The 17,609-nt window shown below is 29.1% G+C and overlaps 2 protein-coding genes across 4 annotated transcripts in view; one reads left to right on the top strand and one right to left on the bottom strand.

The window, feature by feature from the left end:
• Positions 1-7,267: 7,267 nt before the first annotated feature.
• On the top strand, positions 7,268-11,746 carry LOC107477482 (zinc finger CCCH domain-containing protein 53). Of its 3 annotated transcripts, none has more exons than XM_021137604.2 (9): positions 7,268-8,843; positions 8,922-9,101; positions 9,198-9,383; positions 9,494-9,582; positions 9,678-9,929; positions 10,021-10,198; positions 10,397-10,612; positions 10,722-10,834; positions 10,915-11,746. In XM_021137604.2, the coding sequence occupies exons 1-8, from the start codon at positions 7,783-7,785 to the stop codon at positions 10,783-10,785; spliced, it is 2,226 nt and encodes a 741-aa protein (XP_020993263.1). In that variant the 5' UTR covers positions 7,268-7,782; the 3' UTR covers positions 10,786-10,834; positions 10,915-11,746. The 3 variants fall into 3 exon arrangements, with proteins under 3 accessions (XP_020993263.1, XP_015953004.1, XP_015953005.1); XM_016097518.3 differs by having other exon boundaries at positions 7,269-8,843; positions 10,722-10,811; XM_016097519.3 differs by having other exon boundaries at positions 7,270-8,843; positions 9,198-9,377; positions 10,722-10,811.
• A 4,936-nt stretch (positions 11,747-16,682) lies between these two features.
• The window catches only part of LOC107477517 (putative calcium-transporting ATPase 11, plasma membrane-type), a 4,921-nt gene continuing 3,994 nt past the window's right edge, over positions 16,683-17,609 (bottom strand). The window contains exon 7 of the mRNA XM_052259618.1: positions 16,683-17,095. Coding sequence (XP_052115578.1) covers positions 16,781-17,095 — 315 coding nt within the window. The 3' untranslated portion in view covers positions 16,683-16,780. The remainder of the gene's footprint in view (positions 17,096-17,609) is intronic.

Here is a 17,609-nt window from a genome sequence, read left to right as displayed (position 1 = left end):
GATAAAAATTGAGTGTTTTGAATTATGTTTATGTTATTTTGGAGACAATATTTATAATTATGTTTTGGATTGTGTTTATTTTGCTTTGGAGAGAATATTTATACTTATATTTTGAATGAAAATTTGGTTTATAATTATATTTGTTAGATATTTATAATTATAAAGACTTTAATGTTTGTGAATATAAAAAATATAATTTTTTATGCCATTAGAAATTATAAATTTATTAATATGGTTGTGAAATTATATATATTACTTAGTAGTTAATAGCTTGAGTTAAAACCAAGTCAGCCTAACCCTCAATACTTAGCAAGAAAGCTAACAATACAAAAGAAAAAAAAGATTTGGTGAAAATAATACTTTATTGCTCAAGTGTTTGTTACAAATGACTCATACACCTAAACTCTAAGTGTGTGTTTGGATTACAGTTTGCAGGAGTTTGCATAGAATTGATTTTGCAAAATTGATTTTGATAAAAAGTAAGTTTGTGTTAACGTGATTTATGTTTGGCAATCTTTATATCAAAATTGATTATAGTAAAATAAATGTTGTTTGGATTATACTACTCAAAATCACTTTTAGATGAAAAATTACCAAAAGAGACATCAATTTAAATAATTTTTTTATATACATGCAAAATCAAAACGCTAACAAAAATAATATAAAAAATATTTATCATATAAATAAAATAAATACAATAAAAATAAAATATGAAAGAGAGTACTATAAATTTTATAATATAAAAAATATTCTATATTTTTTTTAGTACTGTCAGTATTCTTTAATTTAGTATTATTTTAGACTATAATCCATTTTCTTTGTTGTATCAACTATTTTTTCATTATATATAACTCTATTGTTACTTATAATTAGTTTTTTATTTATTTTATCTTTTTTTATAGGATCGTAATTTATATTATAAAATTTGGATAATAAATATAGTATATAATAATTATAATTATAAATTTTACAAAATCAAAATAAAAAATAAAAAAATTAATACAAAATCAAAATAGAGTACATTAAAGAATAAAAAAATAATACATATAAAAAATAATAAAAATTCTATAAAACTAACCACATATATCATATGGACAAAAAAATACAATAAAAGATAAATAAAATTCATATGAATAAAATTAAATAAAAAATAAAAAAATTTCATACACAATATAAATATAATGCAGGATGAAAAAAAAAATTCATATGCAAAAAAAATAATAAAAATTAATAAAATATCTAAAAATTAGAGTACTATAAAAAAATCAACAATATTTATCATATGAATAAAAGAAATACAATAAAATAAATAAAAAATTATATGAACAAAGCCAAACAAAAATAAAAAAGATTTCATAAAAAATATACATATAAAAAATAGTATAATAAATGATAAGAAAAACTCATATAAAAATATAACATGAGAAATTAGAACACTACACTTTGTTAGTGATCGAAACAAATTTAAACCATTTTGATGAAAAAAATTAGAACTAAGAACCATAAAAAAATAGGAAGAACTACAAAGAACTACTGTGAAGGTAATCGTTACTGGTATCCTTTTTATAGAAAAAAAAAATGAAGGATAGGATTAGTAAAAAAGAAATAAAATTTTCACCTAATTTTCTTAAGATAATCAGCCACCATGAACGTGAAAAACAGGAGCCACAAATTTGAGCTTATCCTAAACGTGCATTTAAAAGCATTCTGCATTCAGAAGGATAAAAGTTGCCAAATATAAAAATAAAACTTCTTTTTTTTCAACGTTTTTGCTAAATATACCCTAAGTCTCACTCCTATTGATAGTCATCCATCTCCTCAATTGATGTTTATAATTAAATATAATTAGCGGTCCAAATTGATTATCTAAAACTTTTATTACAAATATTTATTCTCCCATATTTCTCTAAATACTTTTAGATTATTTTATATTACTCTTCATATTTTTATATACATTTACATTTTTTTTACAATATTTTATAACTTTTTATAAATTTTAAAATTTTTTAAAATTTTTTTAAAATCTTCTAAAACATTTTCAAATATTCAAAAATGTATAAATATTATTAAATATAATTTTTTAAAATTCATCGTCACAAGGAAGATTGTGAGAAAAAAAAAACATATTTTATATTTATTCACTTTTCTTAATTTTTGCCTAACCAATTCATTGTTTCAATTTTGTATATCAAATTAGAGAAAACTAATCAACAAATTCATTAATTCAGTTCCCTCTCGGCGAATATCAGAAATTTCATCAACGGCCAGTGACATAGAATATTGGAATAAATTTGGTAAATGTTTACTTGAACAAAATCAAGAGTATTAATATCTACCAAGTCCTTCGGTATAATTAAATTTCATTTTAATCTTTTTATTAATTTAAATACAATTGGTCCTTTTACTTAATTTATACCTCTTAATGGTCTTTGGTATTAATTTTTTTAAGGAAGGGAATATATGTTAAGAAATAAATTTGAAAATAGAAATAATACCTGAAGAATGATTATTACTAATAAATACCATAAAATAATTATTATTAATATAATGATTATAATTAAAAATAATTAAATAATTAAATTTATTTTATTAAAATATTAAAAATAATAATCTGATTGAATCTTCAAAAGATAGTACGATATTTTAGCGTTTAACAAATTTTAATTATTAAACTAGTCTTTTAAATTTTTATTTTGTTATCTACGTCATATTTTTCATCAATATGCGAGGATTAATTTAAGAATTTTAAAAATTTTTAAAGAGGTATTTTTTTATTGAATAACAATAATTTCAAAAATAAAGATTATTTGATTGTTATCACTATTTTTTTGTTAGAAAAATGTTAAAGGATTAATACAATTTATTATTATTTTTAATTTTTTAATTTAATAATTTAATAATATATTTTTAATTTATATTTTTAAATATGAATAATTAATTGATGATTAAAAATAAAAAAATTTACTAATTATGAAGTATTTTTGGTTAATAATATAGTAGCTTTAAACATGGAGAGAGAAAAGACAGGAAGGGAGGGTGTTGATTGTGGCATTGACTACTCTGTCCTTGGAAGAAAGACACATGATGAGGCAATCAAGAGAGCGTGCTGACCACTCTCCAATGAATGGTGATTGATAATAATGTTAATGGTAGGGTCCACACACTATACTCATTAGCTTGGAGCGTGAACACTACACTCCTTCACATCGAGTGTTCTATTCAGAGAACAGAGAGCGTGTCAGAGATTAGGGGTGGGGAGGGGGGCAAAGGCCAAGCCAAGTGAAGTCTATATATTTTGCAATTTTGTATCTCAAACATAGATCTAGATCCCCTCAAACAACCACCACTAATATTATATTATATTAAACTTTTTGTTGCATATTTAATTTTTTATTTTAATTGATTTTTATAAATTGTTATTTTATATTATTTAATCATTTTTACATATTTATATTTTCATCTTAATAAATTTAATATAATATAATATAAAATTATTATTTAAAATATTAATTAAAAAATTAAGAGGCATTGGTATTATTGAGAATAACAAAATTTGACCTAATTTGATTTATTCTAACATATTTGGATCAAATTTTTAACCATTGATTGAGGTTTAGAATGAGTACTAAAGAGTATTTGATAGTATTTATTTTAGTATAAAATAAGTATAAAAGATAGTTGTTTTTTCTAGTATATCAGTATATGTTTCGTATTCACTTCCAACATACATAAATAAATGTTTAAAATGAATGATCAGATTTAATAAATTTAACTTTGATGAATTTGATTTCTTTTAAGATTATTTATAATTTATAATGTATACATAATCTTTTTAGTACTTTATATTTTGCTTTTATATACCATGGATTATATCTTAGGATAAATTATGAAAAATGCTTAAATTATTTTGTTACTAACAAAAATATTTTAAAATTTTTACAAAAATATCTTCAAATTATTTAAAAAAATTATAAAATACAAACTTGTGAACTAAGATATTTTACATTAATAAAAAAGGTAATGTAATAAACATAATTTTTTATGTAATAAATGAGTCTCTAATATTGACAAGTGAGGTATATCACACTTTTTTTTATTAGTGGAACATGTTTTTTTTTTATCACAAATGAGTATTTTTGGTATATTTTTAAATTATTTAAAAATATTTTCATCAATAATAAAATTTAAAAATATTTTTATTCGCACAAAAATAATTGGAGTATATAATTTATCCTATATTTTATACAAAAAAATACTATTAAAAAAAAGATAAAAAATTGATGTTTGAATACAAGACGAATAAAACTGTAAAATACCTATGTATAAATTTAAAGTGACAAATAAAATACCTATGAATAATGAGACAGACAAATAATTAATATTCGGAACGGATGTTGATATTGAAATACCCATTCTATTCTATTTTATTGTCCTCCCTAAATATTTTTTATAATGTCTTTACTTCAATGGCTTATATATAAATAATGAAATAAAATCCTTTATCTTTGTAATATATATATTCTAATTTTGTAAGAACCAAAAGTTTATTTATATTTTTTATTATAAAAATGTTTAAGATTAGAATTTTATTAATAAAAATCTTTAGAATATTAGTTACAAACACTATAACAAAAGTAAAATATAATGTAAGTATATTTATACTTTAACAACATTTTATAATTAGAAAAACTAGACTGTAATTTAAACATGTACAATATAATACAAAATGTAAAATACCATATATATTTACACCAAATTTATTCCAAACCATTCGATCTAAATCTAAATATAAATGGTAAACCAACGTAGTATCTTATCATGTATCCTTTTTTGGTGACTGTCTTATCATGTATCCTATATTCACAAATAGTATACCGAGGCCTTAATATTTTCTTAGCAATTAGCCCCACATATTGCGACAAGACAAAATGTGAAAAGAGAAATATTTTTCAAATATCTACTCTCTCATATTTTGTTATACTACTCGTTATAGTTTTTTTTTTCCAATAAAATATATATGTTTTTTTGTTTTAGTTTTTATAAATATTTCTTTTAGTTTTAGTTTAATTATATTTGAAAGTTATCTATTCTAATTTTTGTTATTAATTTATTCCACTAAATACTGACATGTCAAATTGAATGCTGATATAATATATCTTGTTATAAAAAAATTTTTGTTTATTACCTTAGATTTTTTTTATTTTATTCTCTTAAATTTTTTTTCGTCTTTTATTTTTTTATTTAATATATTATGTAATTATTTGATTTTTTTAATGTCTTTTTTTAGGAGCAATGAACCTAAAATGTTTCTAATTGATAAATCTAAGCTCATATATTAGAACAAGCTAAACAAACAAATTGTCATAAATTAAAGTATATCTTGCCGAAAAAAGTGCTTGTTTATGTGGTCTTATCATGAATTCTCATTCCATTAACGTGATTAGTCCAATTAAGAGAGTTGTTGAACTTAGTCATTAAACTACAACTATAGTTAAGAGCAATAATTTGACATACTTACTAACTTACATTACATTAGGAAAAGTATGAATAAAAAATAGTTATCAAAGAGTTTAAGACATTAAATGAAGTTAAATAGTAACAGCTGGTTTTGATATATTATTTTTTATTTTTAAAACATGTTATCTTTAGTATTTTTCTTCTTTTCAATTAATCATCTTACTAATAATTTAAAGGTTTAATTATTCTGTTGATTCCTATAGTTTTGCAAAATTTTTAAGTAGGTCTTTATATTTTTTTTCTTTTAATTAGATTCCTGTACCAATTTTTTTTCAATTGAGTTTTTATACTTTTTTTTTTCTTTTATTTGAGTTCCTGTACCAATATTTTTTAGTTAGATTCCTATATAATTAAGCCAATTACTATTATAAGGGATCTAATTGAAAAAAAAAGTATAGGACCTACTTAAAAATTTCGCAAAACTATAAAAATTAATAAAATAATTAAATCTAATTTAAATAGTGATAAACTCAATTGAACTTATATTTGAATAAATTCTCAAGAAATAATAACCCAACTCTTTTATTCACTTCCTTATTGGTTGTGTAAGGATGTACTTACTGAAATTGAATTTGATGAATTATTCGGTAACAGTTATTTTAAAATTTAGAAAATATCAAATTATTTCAAGATTTTATGAAATTTTACATAATTAATTTGTAGGATAGAATTGTTGTAATTTTTGTTAGATATTAACCAAACTTTGATGTAATACTCAGTTATTAAATTTTAAAATATTTTTTAGAATTTAAAAAACGAGACAACACGCTTCCAAAATTTTAAAAAATACTATAAAAATTTAAAAATTGAGTACTACACAAAAATTTAATTAATACCTAAAAAAATTAGCTTGGAATTATATCAATTTTTAACAATTAAATTGATAAATAATTCATAATTTATATAAGAAAATTTTGACATGGGATAACAAAATTGAGAGAGTAACAAAAATAACAGAATAAACTAGATAAAAAAAATTACCTGATTTAGTCAGTGTGTATTGAATAATAAAAGAATTGATGAATTTGGTTATTTTTGTGGGGGTTATTGAAAGAAGTAAGAGAAGGTATATTTTTTTCTCCAAATACAAGGAGACAGGAGCACACGCACGGCGTCTCGCGCTTGTTGGTTGTTGTTGATGATGTTGTTGTTGTCCTCGTCGTCCTTTGCCTTTTACCATGCTCTCAAAGGACACTCACTCACTCACAAGCTTTGAGGATTGAAGAAGGGGCATCGAGGGGAAATTCACATTCATGGTGATTGTTGTTGTTTCTGCAACAACTGCACCCATCTTCTGCATACTGCAACTGTTACTGCAACTGCATCAACTTGTTTGCATTTGCATCTGTCACCAGGTTTTAAATAAGGCGGTGGTTTGGCTTTTCTAGTAATATTAATCACTCTCTTTGACCACCCCACTCTCAATCTTTGAACTAATAATCTCACCCTTCATCTCTCTTCATTTCAAGGTTCAAACACAACACTAGTCCCTATATATATTTATACCCTTTATTGGGTAAGGCCTTACTCTTATATTTCGTATTCAATTTGGAAAAAAGGGGGGATTTTGATTGACATTTAGTTTTGGATTTAGAAGGAGCTTATTAATTGTAATATAATGATTTAAATAATAATAAATAAAAATGGAAAAAAAGGGTAACTTGTTTTGTTTTTGTTTTTTTGTTTATTTTGTTGTCTGCAACTTTAGCACTCATTACTTCTTTATAGAGAAATTCAACCACCATGTTATGTCCCTCTCTCTATCTCTCCCTCTTTTATTAATCAAAGGGTAAACTGTAATCACCTTCTTCCTCCTTCTCCATATTAATCAACCACACGAGAATACTCCTTTTTAACACTTCACTTTTTCCCCCCTCTCTACTACTACTTACTACTTCTTCATCTTCATCATCATCTTCCTCTCTCTCTCTCTCTTCTCTCTCTCTCTTTTTCTTCTTTAACTTAGCTTTTTTTTCTTCCCTCTCTCTTTGTGTGCCTCTTTTTGCAGGAAGAATATGAGAAAGAAACACACTGTGCCACCACTCATCTCAACTTGGTAGGTAGCTCTTGTGTGTGGTTGAGAAAGAAACTTTACTTGTAATAGAGAGAGAGAGAAGGGGGGAAAGAGAAAGAGAGAGAAAGAGAGAGAGAGTGTTACATACACACGCACGCACATAAAAATTGGATTTTTAGAAGTGGGGGGAGTTGAAAGTTTGTCTTTGTGGAAGAAAGTAGCAATCTTTTTCCCTTGTTTGCTGGTTTGCCATGGATGGTTACGAAGCAACTAGGATAGTGTTCTCAAGGATCCAAAGCATGGACCCTGAAAACGCTTCAAAAATCATGGGTCTTCTTCTGATTCAAGACCATGGTGAGAAGGAGATGATTAGGTTAGCATTTGGACCAGAAGCTTTACTTCACTCTGTGATTTCCAAAGCTAGAAAAGACTTAGGTTTACCTTCAAACTCTCCTCCTACACCTTCAACTCCACCATCTCCATCACCTTTTCTTTCAGCTTCTACCAACCCGGTTAACATTTCAAGGCAGAACTCAACTTCTTCTTCTTCAAGGCTTGGTAGTGGGATGAACCTTCCACCTGCTCTAACCATACCAAACCCTTCTTCTTCTTCAGCTTCTTGGGCTGCCATGTCTGACCTTCAAAACCCTGAGGACTTGATGAGTCCTAACAACTTGGTTGTTGGTTCTTCTTCCACAACTTCATCTTCTCTACCCTTTTATGCAAATGGAGGGTCAGATCCAATTGATGAGTACCAGTTACAGGACCAGCTTTCATTCTTGAACGATGGTTCTCCAAATTCTACTCTTGCTGCGGCTGCTTGTGGTGGTTCACACCATAACAAGAGCCATGATTTGTTCTACCCTCACTCAGACATGGCTTCTAGTCCTACTGGTGCTGGTGACCCCTCTTTGTTCCCTTCTTATGGCTGGGGAGGGCCTCTTCATAGGAGAAGTTGTTCAGTGAATGATGCATGTTTGGCTTCAGAGGATCCCAATTCCGGGTTTGGTTGGAAGCCTTGTCTTTACTTTGCTAGAGGGTACTGCAAGAATGGCACTAGCTGCAGGTTCCTCCATGGTGGTGGACTTGGAGAAGCTGATGGTGCTGCTGCTGCTGCTGCAATGGTTGGTTCTCCAAGCAAGATTGAGATGATGGAGCAGTGTCATGAACTTCTCAGATCTAAAACTGCTCAGCAACAAAGATTTGCTGCTGCTTCTCAACTCATGGCATCTTCAAGCTTTCCTTACTCTTCAAAGTGCATGAATTTCCTCTTACAACAACAGCAGCAGCAGCAGCAAAATGATACTCAAAGGTGGGGTTTTAATTTCTCATGTACTCAAGTTCTCAAACAAGTTGAATTCTAATAATGGTTTGCATAATTTGCTAATAGGGCTGCGGCTGCGGCTTTGATGATGAGCGAGGACTTGCACAAATTCGGAAGATCGAGGCTTGAAAGGAGTGACTTCTCTCTGAACAGCCCTGGCATGGTCAACCCAGCTTCCAGGCAGATCTATTTGACTTTCCCAGCTGACAGCACTTTTAGAGAGGAAGATGTTTCCAACTACTTCAGGTTCTTCTTTGTTGCTACTTAGCTTACTCTTTTTAAACTTCAAATTTGGTATACTACTCACTTCATGACTTATCTTTTTGTTGTTGAAACTTGAAGCATTTATGGGCCAGTTCAAGATGTGAGAATCCCATACCAGCAGAAGCGCATGTTCGGATTTGTTACATTCGTTTATCCGGAGACTGTGAAGCTCATTCTCTCAAAAGGGAACCCTCATTTTGTGTGTGATGCAAGAGTGCTTGTTAAGCCTTACAAGGAGAAGGGCAAAGTTCCAGACAAGTACAGGCACCTACTCATTCTTCTATAGTCTTTTCTTCTTGTCTTTTTTTTCTTTCTTTAATTCTTTCTTAATTGTCTCACACAATAATGCTTTGAATTTGAATTTGATTTTGTAGGAAGCAACAGCAACAGGTAGATAGGGATTTTTCACCGTGTGGCACTCCTACTGGACTAGATGCTAGAGACCAATATGATCTCCAACTAGGTAGATTAATAATGCATTCATATATACAACCTTCTTTTGGTATTTGTAATCTAGCTTATTAGTCCTTAATTGGTGAAAATTTGGTGTGTTTTTAGGAGGGAGAATGTTCTACAACACTCAAGACATGCTTTGGAGGAGGAAGATGGAGGAGCAGGCTGATTTGCAGCAAGCTCTTGAGCTCCAAAGTAGGAGGTTGATGGGTCTGCAGCTCCTTGACATCAAGAAGCAGCACCATCATCGCGCCCTCTCCGCCGGAAGTCCGATACCATCCCCAACACACTCTCCTAACATGTTCAACCAAACTCTTGTTCATCATTCGTTTCACGGCACCCCGGATTCACCGGAGGGTATGTATATGTGCTCACACGACACAATGCCGTTGCTTGCAGCTACAAAATTGTTGATGTACACATATTTATGCTGTTCTGATTGTTACAGAGAATGGATCAGCTTCTGCTCCAAGTAGCACAGCACCGGTTTCGGTTATTGGTCAACAGACAGTCAACATATCTGTTGGCAAGGAAGTTGGAACCAATAATGGAGAGAATGGATATAGTGATGGCAATGGCAATGGCAAGCAAAGTTCAAGTCATGAAGACAGTGATCTACAAGAATGGTATAGAATTTTATTCTCATTTAGAATAATTACCAAAAGGGTACTACAAGAATAGCAAAAAGGCCTTTATTTTCTTTTTTGCATCAAATTCCCTCTTTTAGTCCATGCACAAAAATTTTGTGCATTTATTCAGGTCTTCCCTTTTTTATTTATTATTTAATTAAAGTAGTTAAATATTATTGTATGAATAAAATGCAGTTTGGAGCATAATCTCCCTGATAGCCCTTTTGCTTCACCTACAAAAGCTGCTGTTGGGGATTACATGGCTGCCTTCAACAATGGACCTAATGAGGCCATTGATGCAGATCCCTCAGCTTCTTCTGCCAACTCCAAATTTGGAACTAGCTCTCTACTTCCATCAGCATCTGCTCTTGACATGGGTTCATTCAAATCCTTTAACTGCCAAATACCTAGGTACTCAACTACTGATGTTACATTTATTTAAGCCATGAATTTCAGTAACCATTAATAAAGTTTTGAACTTTGGAATAAGTTTTCATCTGGGTTTGTTTTGAAACTTTAGGTTCTCTTCTGGCCATGGAACTATCGGGATGTTAGCCGGGACCGGCGGCGCCATCGGCATTTAGTACCCCGTTCCCCCGAGTATTTTCGGGTATTAACTTCGGACCCTTTTATGTAAGACCAAGTTCTTGATTTGGAGATTACTTTGTTGAATTTAAGTAATCTTTTATATGGTTCCAAATATGATTTTGCAGGAAGAGAAGAAACACAAACAAATCTTGTAGAGAATCACCAGCACCGTGGCCATCACCATCAATCATCAATACTATACTACTTACTACCATACAAAATGCATACGTAAAAAGCAGTTTCAGTAAAGGAAAGTGGGGCATGTGTTCCTTCTTTTCTTTTGGTAGCATTATTGTACCATTTTCTTTTCTTTTCTTCTTTTTCATTTCTGTAGTAAGCTGAACCACAGGTCTAAAAAAAATAACACAGTTAAAAAAAAAAGGAATCAAGAGTCTCCAATGTGTAGTAGTGTAACTCCTGGCAGTGTAATTTTCTTCTTTTATCTTTTATTCCCCTCCCTTTATCATTGGAGGATGATGTAGTTGTTATTAGAAGATATCCTCTTTAGTGTCCTATGTTGCCATCACAGGTAAAATTTCTAAATTCTAAGTCCTTATATTAATGTACAGCTGAAGCATAACTCAGTAAGAAAGAAAAGAGAGCATGCATGCAAATTAAAGTTGGAGTTTGTATAACTACAAGGCTGATTGATTCAAATCCCACCTACCCCATGATGGGAAATTTGAGTTTCAAGGCCAGGAGTGAGTGAGTGAGAAAAAAAAGGAATATGTATAATTTGTTAATCTTATTATATTAGTAGCTGGGAAGGGTGTTTTTTTTTTTGTTTTTTAAAGTTCCAATATTTCTGTTGCAGATTTTATGTTTGTACTTGTATCACTGCTCTACTTAGTTGTTACACAGAGTTATGAAACCCCTCCTTAGATTACCAGAAGACAAAGAAAAGAGAAAGATTTTAGAAAAAAAAAGGAAGAATGAATCAAAAGTGAGTTTCTTTAATTTTTAGAGCTTAATTTGTTTTCTTATTTTTGTTTTTGCCTCTTTCTAGTTATTCTCTCTTTCTCTCTCTGTCTTTAATCATTTTGATTTCTTAAAGATGAGAATTTGTCTCTTTGTTCCTCCAATTATTCAAGCTCAACATGTGTATAGCTCATTTGGGAGATATTCTTATAAAAAGATTTTGGCATTACAAATATATGAAATTATCTAACGAATATTATCACTAGAGGAGTATTTAACTATTAACCACCTTATTTTTATTGCTTACTCACTTTGTACTTAAAAGGTGTAATTTTGAGTTTGTTACACAATAAATACAAAACTACCATGATAACTAATGATTTAAAAATAAGGGGTTTGAATTTGAACAAAAAAACAATGGTGGGGTAATCAGAAATTTTTGCCATTATTGGAGGGGGGGAAAGAAGGGTGTGGGGCCCAGAAGAAGGGCACAAGATCACATGGGGGTGTTGCTGACACTGCAAGTGGGCCATTTAACATTTATATATTGCCAGGTTGTGAATGGGTCCTACCCACCAGCACCTACCCATGTGAGTGATGCCACTTTCTCTCACTATATCTATATAAAAATCTATAGATACAGCATTAGTTAATCTCTCTCCTTGACAGGAAAGGACATACATACACAGATCTAAAAGTAGGGGTAGATGCCCACACGTATGACAAAAGTGGCCAGTTTTACTGGGGAATCTTTTGGGCTCTGTGGTCTTGTGACTCTCTCATAACATCAAAATTATCACATAGTCATAGTAATAGTACCAACACTTGTTTTTCTTACTTACTTACTGTGCCCTTTTCTCTCTCTCTCTCTCTCTTATTTCATTTACCATGTTTAAAAATCTATATTTATGTGTGAAGTTTTTAAGAGTTCTAGGTGATGTATTGTGTAGGGTTAAGGGGTTTTGAAAAGAGGAGTGGCACCACCTAGTGGATAAGCACAAGCCGTCATGTTAGTTGGTTTGTCTTGACAAGTTGGTGTGTGTTTGGCTCCATTTTTTTTTAGAAGAATCACTTTTTGTAAAAATTACTTTAACTTGTTGAATTATGTTGAGTTTGGTTTGAATGTTTTTTTTGAGTTTGAGAAGGGTTTTTGTTTGGTTGAAACAAAGTAATTATTTTCCAAAGTTAAGAGCGATACTCGAATCTGTAATCTCTAGGTGTGTATGAAATGATAATGTCATCTGAGTTATAGTTCGTTGGTATAAGATAATTTATATGTATTAGTTTAAATTATTGAAATAAGTAATTTTAGTACATGATATCTGCTTTAATAATTTAAAAGAAAGATTTAAAAAAAAAAGGCGTATGTAAAATTTACACTTTAAGTTCAAAAGAGATTATTAGGCTCTAAGAATTACATCGTTTATCACTTTAAGTATCAACATTAGGTTTCCCAATTTGACCTTGGGCTATATAATAATAATAATAGAGGGAAACTTAGGTTAGACTATTTAAAATACGAAGTTACAAACCAAACAAGATCAAATTTTCATAACGAAGTAGAAACTTAGCTGATAACTAAATTGATTCAATTATATTGAGGATCATGTCATAACCATGCAAGACTATTTTACCCTCATTGGTGGTGATTGGTAACATGTGACTAGAAGCAGTGACTTTGGTGAATCCCAGGTTCGAGTTTTCTTGGGAGTTAACGAACTGATGAATTGTGGTTTTGGGGACTAAGTTGTGTTTGCATAAATAAATGATATTAATCTCGTTCCCGATTTTGACGAAGACATGTTTTCACATGTCATGGCCTTGTTATGTGGCATGTGTTACATTTGTTAGTTCTAAATTCTAATGGCTTAGAATTCTAGAAAACATGGGACAGTGTTTTTTTTTATATATACTCTAATGTTTTTGGAAAAAACTGATATTTTTAGACTAAAAATTCAGTTATTATATATTTATGTATAAATATACTTATTAATTAATTTTTTATATACACATAATATTATCATCGATAATTGTGCTCAGTAACTAAGTAATCATCATAGAAATAGACAAAATTTTGGTTCTCTTCACCTAGTTTTTAAGATTTGTAACTCTAATCTTGTCTTGCAAAATAAAGTAGCACGACATAACTAGGTTAAAAAAAAGTTTGTCCATTTTCATATAATTGATGCATGTTAATGGCTTGCCATCTACATCACGTTTGATAAAAAGGAAAGAGATTTTTTTATATATTTTGTGAGTGATAAATTTAAAAAGCTGAGTTAAATCTTGAAGTCAAAAGAAACAGTTTTAATGTTTTATTGACATTTTTTGTTATATATATGCATGATTTTGGGGATAGGGGATACAGCTTATATATATCGTGGCTTCTTTTTTGTCATGTAGTAATAATATTTAATATTTAATTTTGAAGATAGTGACCACTGATCTTTTTTTTTTCTCCTTTTCTTTTTCTTGAAAAAGTCATTAATAGCCCATATTTTCTGTGTCTATGACATTAGACTTTATGTGTACCGAACAAAAAGAAAAATCTTTGGTAGATTGAAATCTCGGAAAGGGAAGAATGGCATGAATAAACCTGAAAAGGGAATTGATAACTAAACAAAAACAATTGCAATTTGCAATAAAGTAGTTACATCACCATCTCATAGTAATAATTATTAATTATAAAATATTAAATTGAGAAATAAAAGGTGTCTATATAGTCCAATAGCTCTAACAAGTGTTTTGTAGCAAGAATATGATAGGATCTACATTCCATATGTTGTTATTGTCTTATTAATAAGATATATAATTATTTGGTACTAGCTTGGTAGTTGAAAATTAATCGCTAAAATTGGTCGCTAATAGCTAGCGACTGAAATTGGTCGTTATTTTTAAATTAGCGATCAAGGTTTTAGCGACCATCATAATCAGTCGCTATTCCGATAATTTCTTGTAATGTAAAAATTATTTAATGAAATCAGTAAATAGAGTGAAGGTGATTGGAAAAAGGAATGAAGTGGTGAAAAAAAGAGGGATTGGTGGAAGGTCAAAGATATTATATGGAATGTGCATAACATAATAACATGAACATGATAATGTTGGCATATAGTTTTGCAAGAATATTGGGGTGTGCATGTTATAAATAGATAGACAAATTTAAATTGCACATGGACACACGTAAACATGTCAGCACTTATATACAACCACTATTCCAAAGTGTATGTTGAGGATAAAGAAGAAAGAATGTGCCATGCTAACACCACATAACACACATCATACTTCTTCTTTTAGAATCAAAACCCAACAACTGAGTTGGTCAAAAGGATTCAGTTCTATCAAGGTTTTGAGTTACTTATTATAATGCAAAATTTTATAACAATTTACTTCATCTATTCATTGAAATCAGAGTCTTTTCATCTTCTGAATAATATAAACATTTTACATTGATAATCTTTATAAATAATAAGTATATCCGTTAGCAAAACTCTTATATCAATTCTACCAATATTTAACAGCTCAATTGCTTTGTTTGCACTAAAAGACAACCTCGTGTTATATGGATGGTCGGTTGGAAGTTAAGATTGATGAAGACAAATTTTTGGAGAAAAATACAAATCTTATTATTATTATTATTTTTATGAAACAAAAATAAGAATATTAGCTGAAGGCTGAAGTTGTCCGAGTTCTCACTTCTCACACATAAAATAGTAATTACTCTGAGTCTTACATTTCTTCAAATCAATTAATGAAACTATACTTGATATATACGTCAAATAATTAATTTAGGACAATACAATAGGAAGGTATGTATGCTTTGAAACATGGAGCTTTTCTTTAAAGATGAAATTTCTTTCTTGTCTCACGAGGAATCGCCATATCTTTTAAGCTTATAAATATTCTTCACACAACGAACCACGTGTTTCCAAATATGTCTAAATCCTTGCAAAAAGATTAAAATAAATAAATTCATTTACATACAACTCAAGTAACCAAAACGAGTCATCAGACATGCATGTTTTTTTTTTAAAGTAAATATTTTTTTATCTTTGAAATATATCAAAAATTTTAAAAAATCTTTTAAATTTTATTTTGTTTCTCTAAATTTTTTTGTTTGCATCAAATATACTCATAATAGCTAAATTTTCAGAAAAATTACGATCAATCTAGCAATAATATATGACAACTATATCTACTTTATTTATTTAAAGATTGTTCTTGTAAAATTATTACTAATTAATCATAATTTTTTTTTTAAAAATTAACTGCCAAAAATATATTTAATGCAAATCGTTAATTTTTTGAATAAAATTAAAATAAAATAAAATTTAAAAATATTTTTTTAAGCTTTTATTAAACTCTAAAAATAAAAAATATATTTTATCCTTTTAAAAAATAGTGCATGTTGTTAAATAGTAACAAGTCGCCTTGGAAATCATGCTAAAAGCTAAGAGTTATGTAAAATCCTAAACTTTTGTAGTTATAGTTGTTACACTACAATACAAAAATAATAAAATACTATAGTAATCTCTAACAATGTTAAACTAATTAATGATTATTCTTAACTAACGAGTAATGAGTTTATTAACTCAGTTGAAGACATCAAGCACGAGAAAAAAAAAATAATGGCAGAAAGGACAAAAATAACAATTGAAAAAAAGATAGAGTAATAAGTATTCAAGTTGAGCTCTTTTACTTCCAAAAAAAAAAAATCAATTTCAAATTCGGCCGAATAACTATGCAAAAATATCCAAGGGCTTTCACTCCTTCATTCAAAAAAGGAACTAAAAAACTATAAATATTTTTTTATGAACAAAAAAAGAGCCTATTAACCTTAAACCCCTAATAAATAATAATTTCAGTCCACTACAAAGTTTACTACAAAATTACAGAACCATGGATTTTTTTTTTCCTTTCATTTCTTATAAACTTCCGAAAGTAATGGCTACCCTAATAAAAAAGAATGAGAGTGCACCCAAAAAAATTGGAATTGGGATGGAGAGAAATGCGCAAGAGGAATTTATGATATATCTTCATTATGAAAGCTTATAATGAAGATCATAGTGTGATGGTTCATGCCATGTCAGGTCCACTTGGTAGCTGCTCGTAGCCATCATGAGAAGCAGGTTGATAATGGGAGTCAGTGGTACCAACAGGAATGCATTTTAGGACAACAGCTATCACTAAACTAACCGCACCAATTAACACGCTGAATAACCACAAGTCCTTACTCAGTGGCACTGTTTGTGCAAATGTTCCTAAAAACTCAACTATTACCACTTGAAATGTTACTGTTGATGCTATCACCACAAGGAATACCCAGCTGCTCAACATGCCTCTTACAACATTTATCTTTTCCATGTCACGGCTATTTATCTCGTTGAACACCTATTCATTTCAAATATACATATTATTTATGTAATAATATGGGTGTATTCAACCACATCATTTAATGAACGCAAGCAAAACAATGTAATATGTCAACTCTCTATCTGTTAAGTGTATTATACTTAGTAACTTTTGCAAGATTAAGATTACATGACAGGTGGTTAGTTCTATTATATCGTGAGATGTTAGATGGCTCGGTCAAACATATCAAACCATCTAACAGTTTATAATATCATCTTCAGATAAAAATGTTTTCTTGGAAATAACCACCTATATGAGATTCGACAATTTTATATTTTGTAAAATGGTGATACTAACATGTCTTATAAACATGTCATTAACATTCTCTTTATGTGGATGAATGTAGGTATCACAAATCAAGGGGTGTCATCTTTAATGTAACCTAATTTTAAGAGACTTTTGAAACTTGGCCAAAAAAAGTAACAACATTTTTACCATAAAAATAGTTTTGATAAAAGCTTAAGACAATTGTAGACACATTTACTACACATAA

Source organism: Arachis duranensis, chromosome 3, assembly GCF_000817695.3.
Source record: "Arachis duranensis cultivar V14167 chromosome 3, aradu.V14167.gnm2.J7QH, whole genome shotgun sequence".
Classification (NCBI taxonomy): Eukaryota; Viridiplantae; Streptophyta; class Magnoliopsida; order Fabales; family Fabaceae; genus Arachis; species Arachis duranensis.
This window is presented reverse-complemented; position numbering and strand designations above follow the sequence as displayed.

Bases quoted from the DNA above. Each gene is read 5' to 3' on its own strand.
- LOC107477482 (XM_021137604.2), top strand. From the start codon at position 7,783: ATGGATGGTTACGAAGCAACTAGGATAGTGTTCTCAAGGATCCAAAGC. The intron at 9,930-10,020 runs GTATGTATATGT...TGATTGTTACAG, and splicing joins CACCCCGGATTCACCGGAGG to AGAATGGATCAGCTTCTGCT. The intron at 10,613-10,721 runs GTACTCAACTAC...TTGAAACTTTAG, and splicing joins TTTAACTGCCAAATACCTAG to GTTCTCTTCTGGCCATGGAA.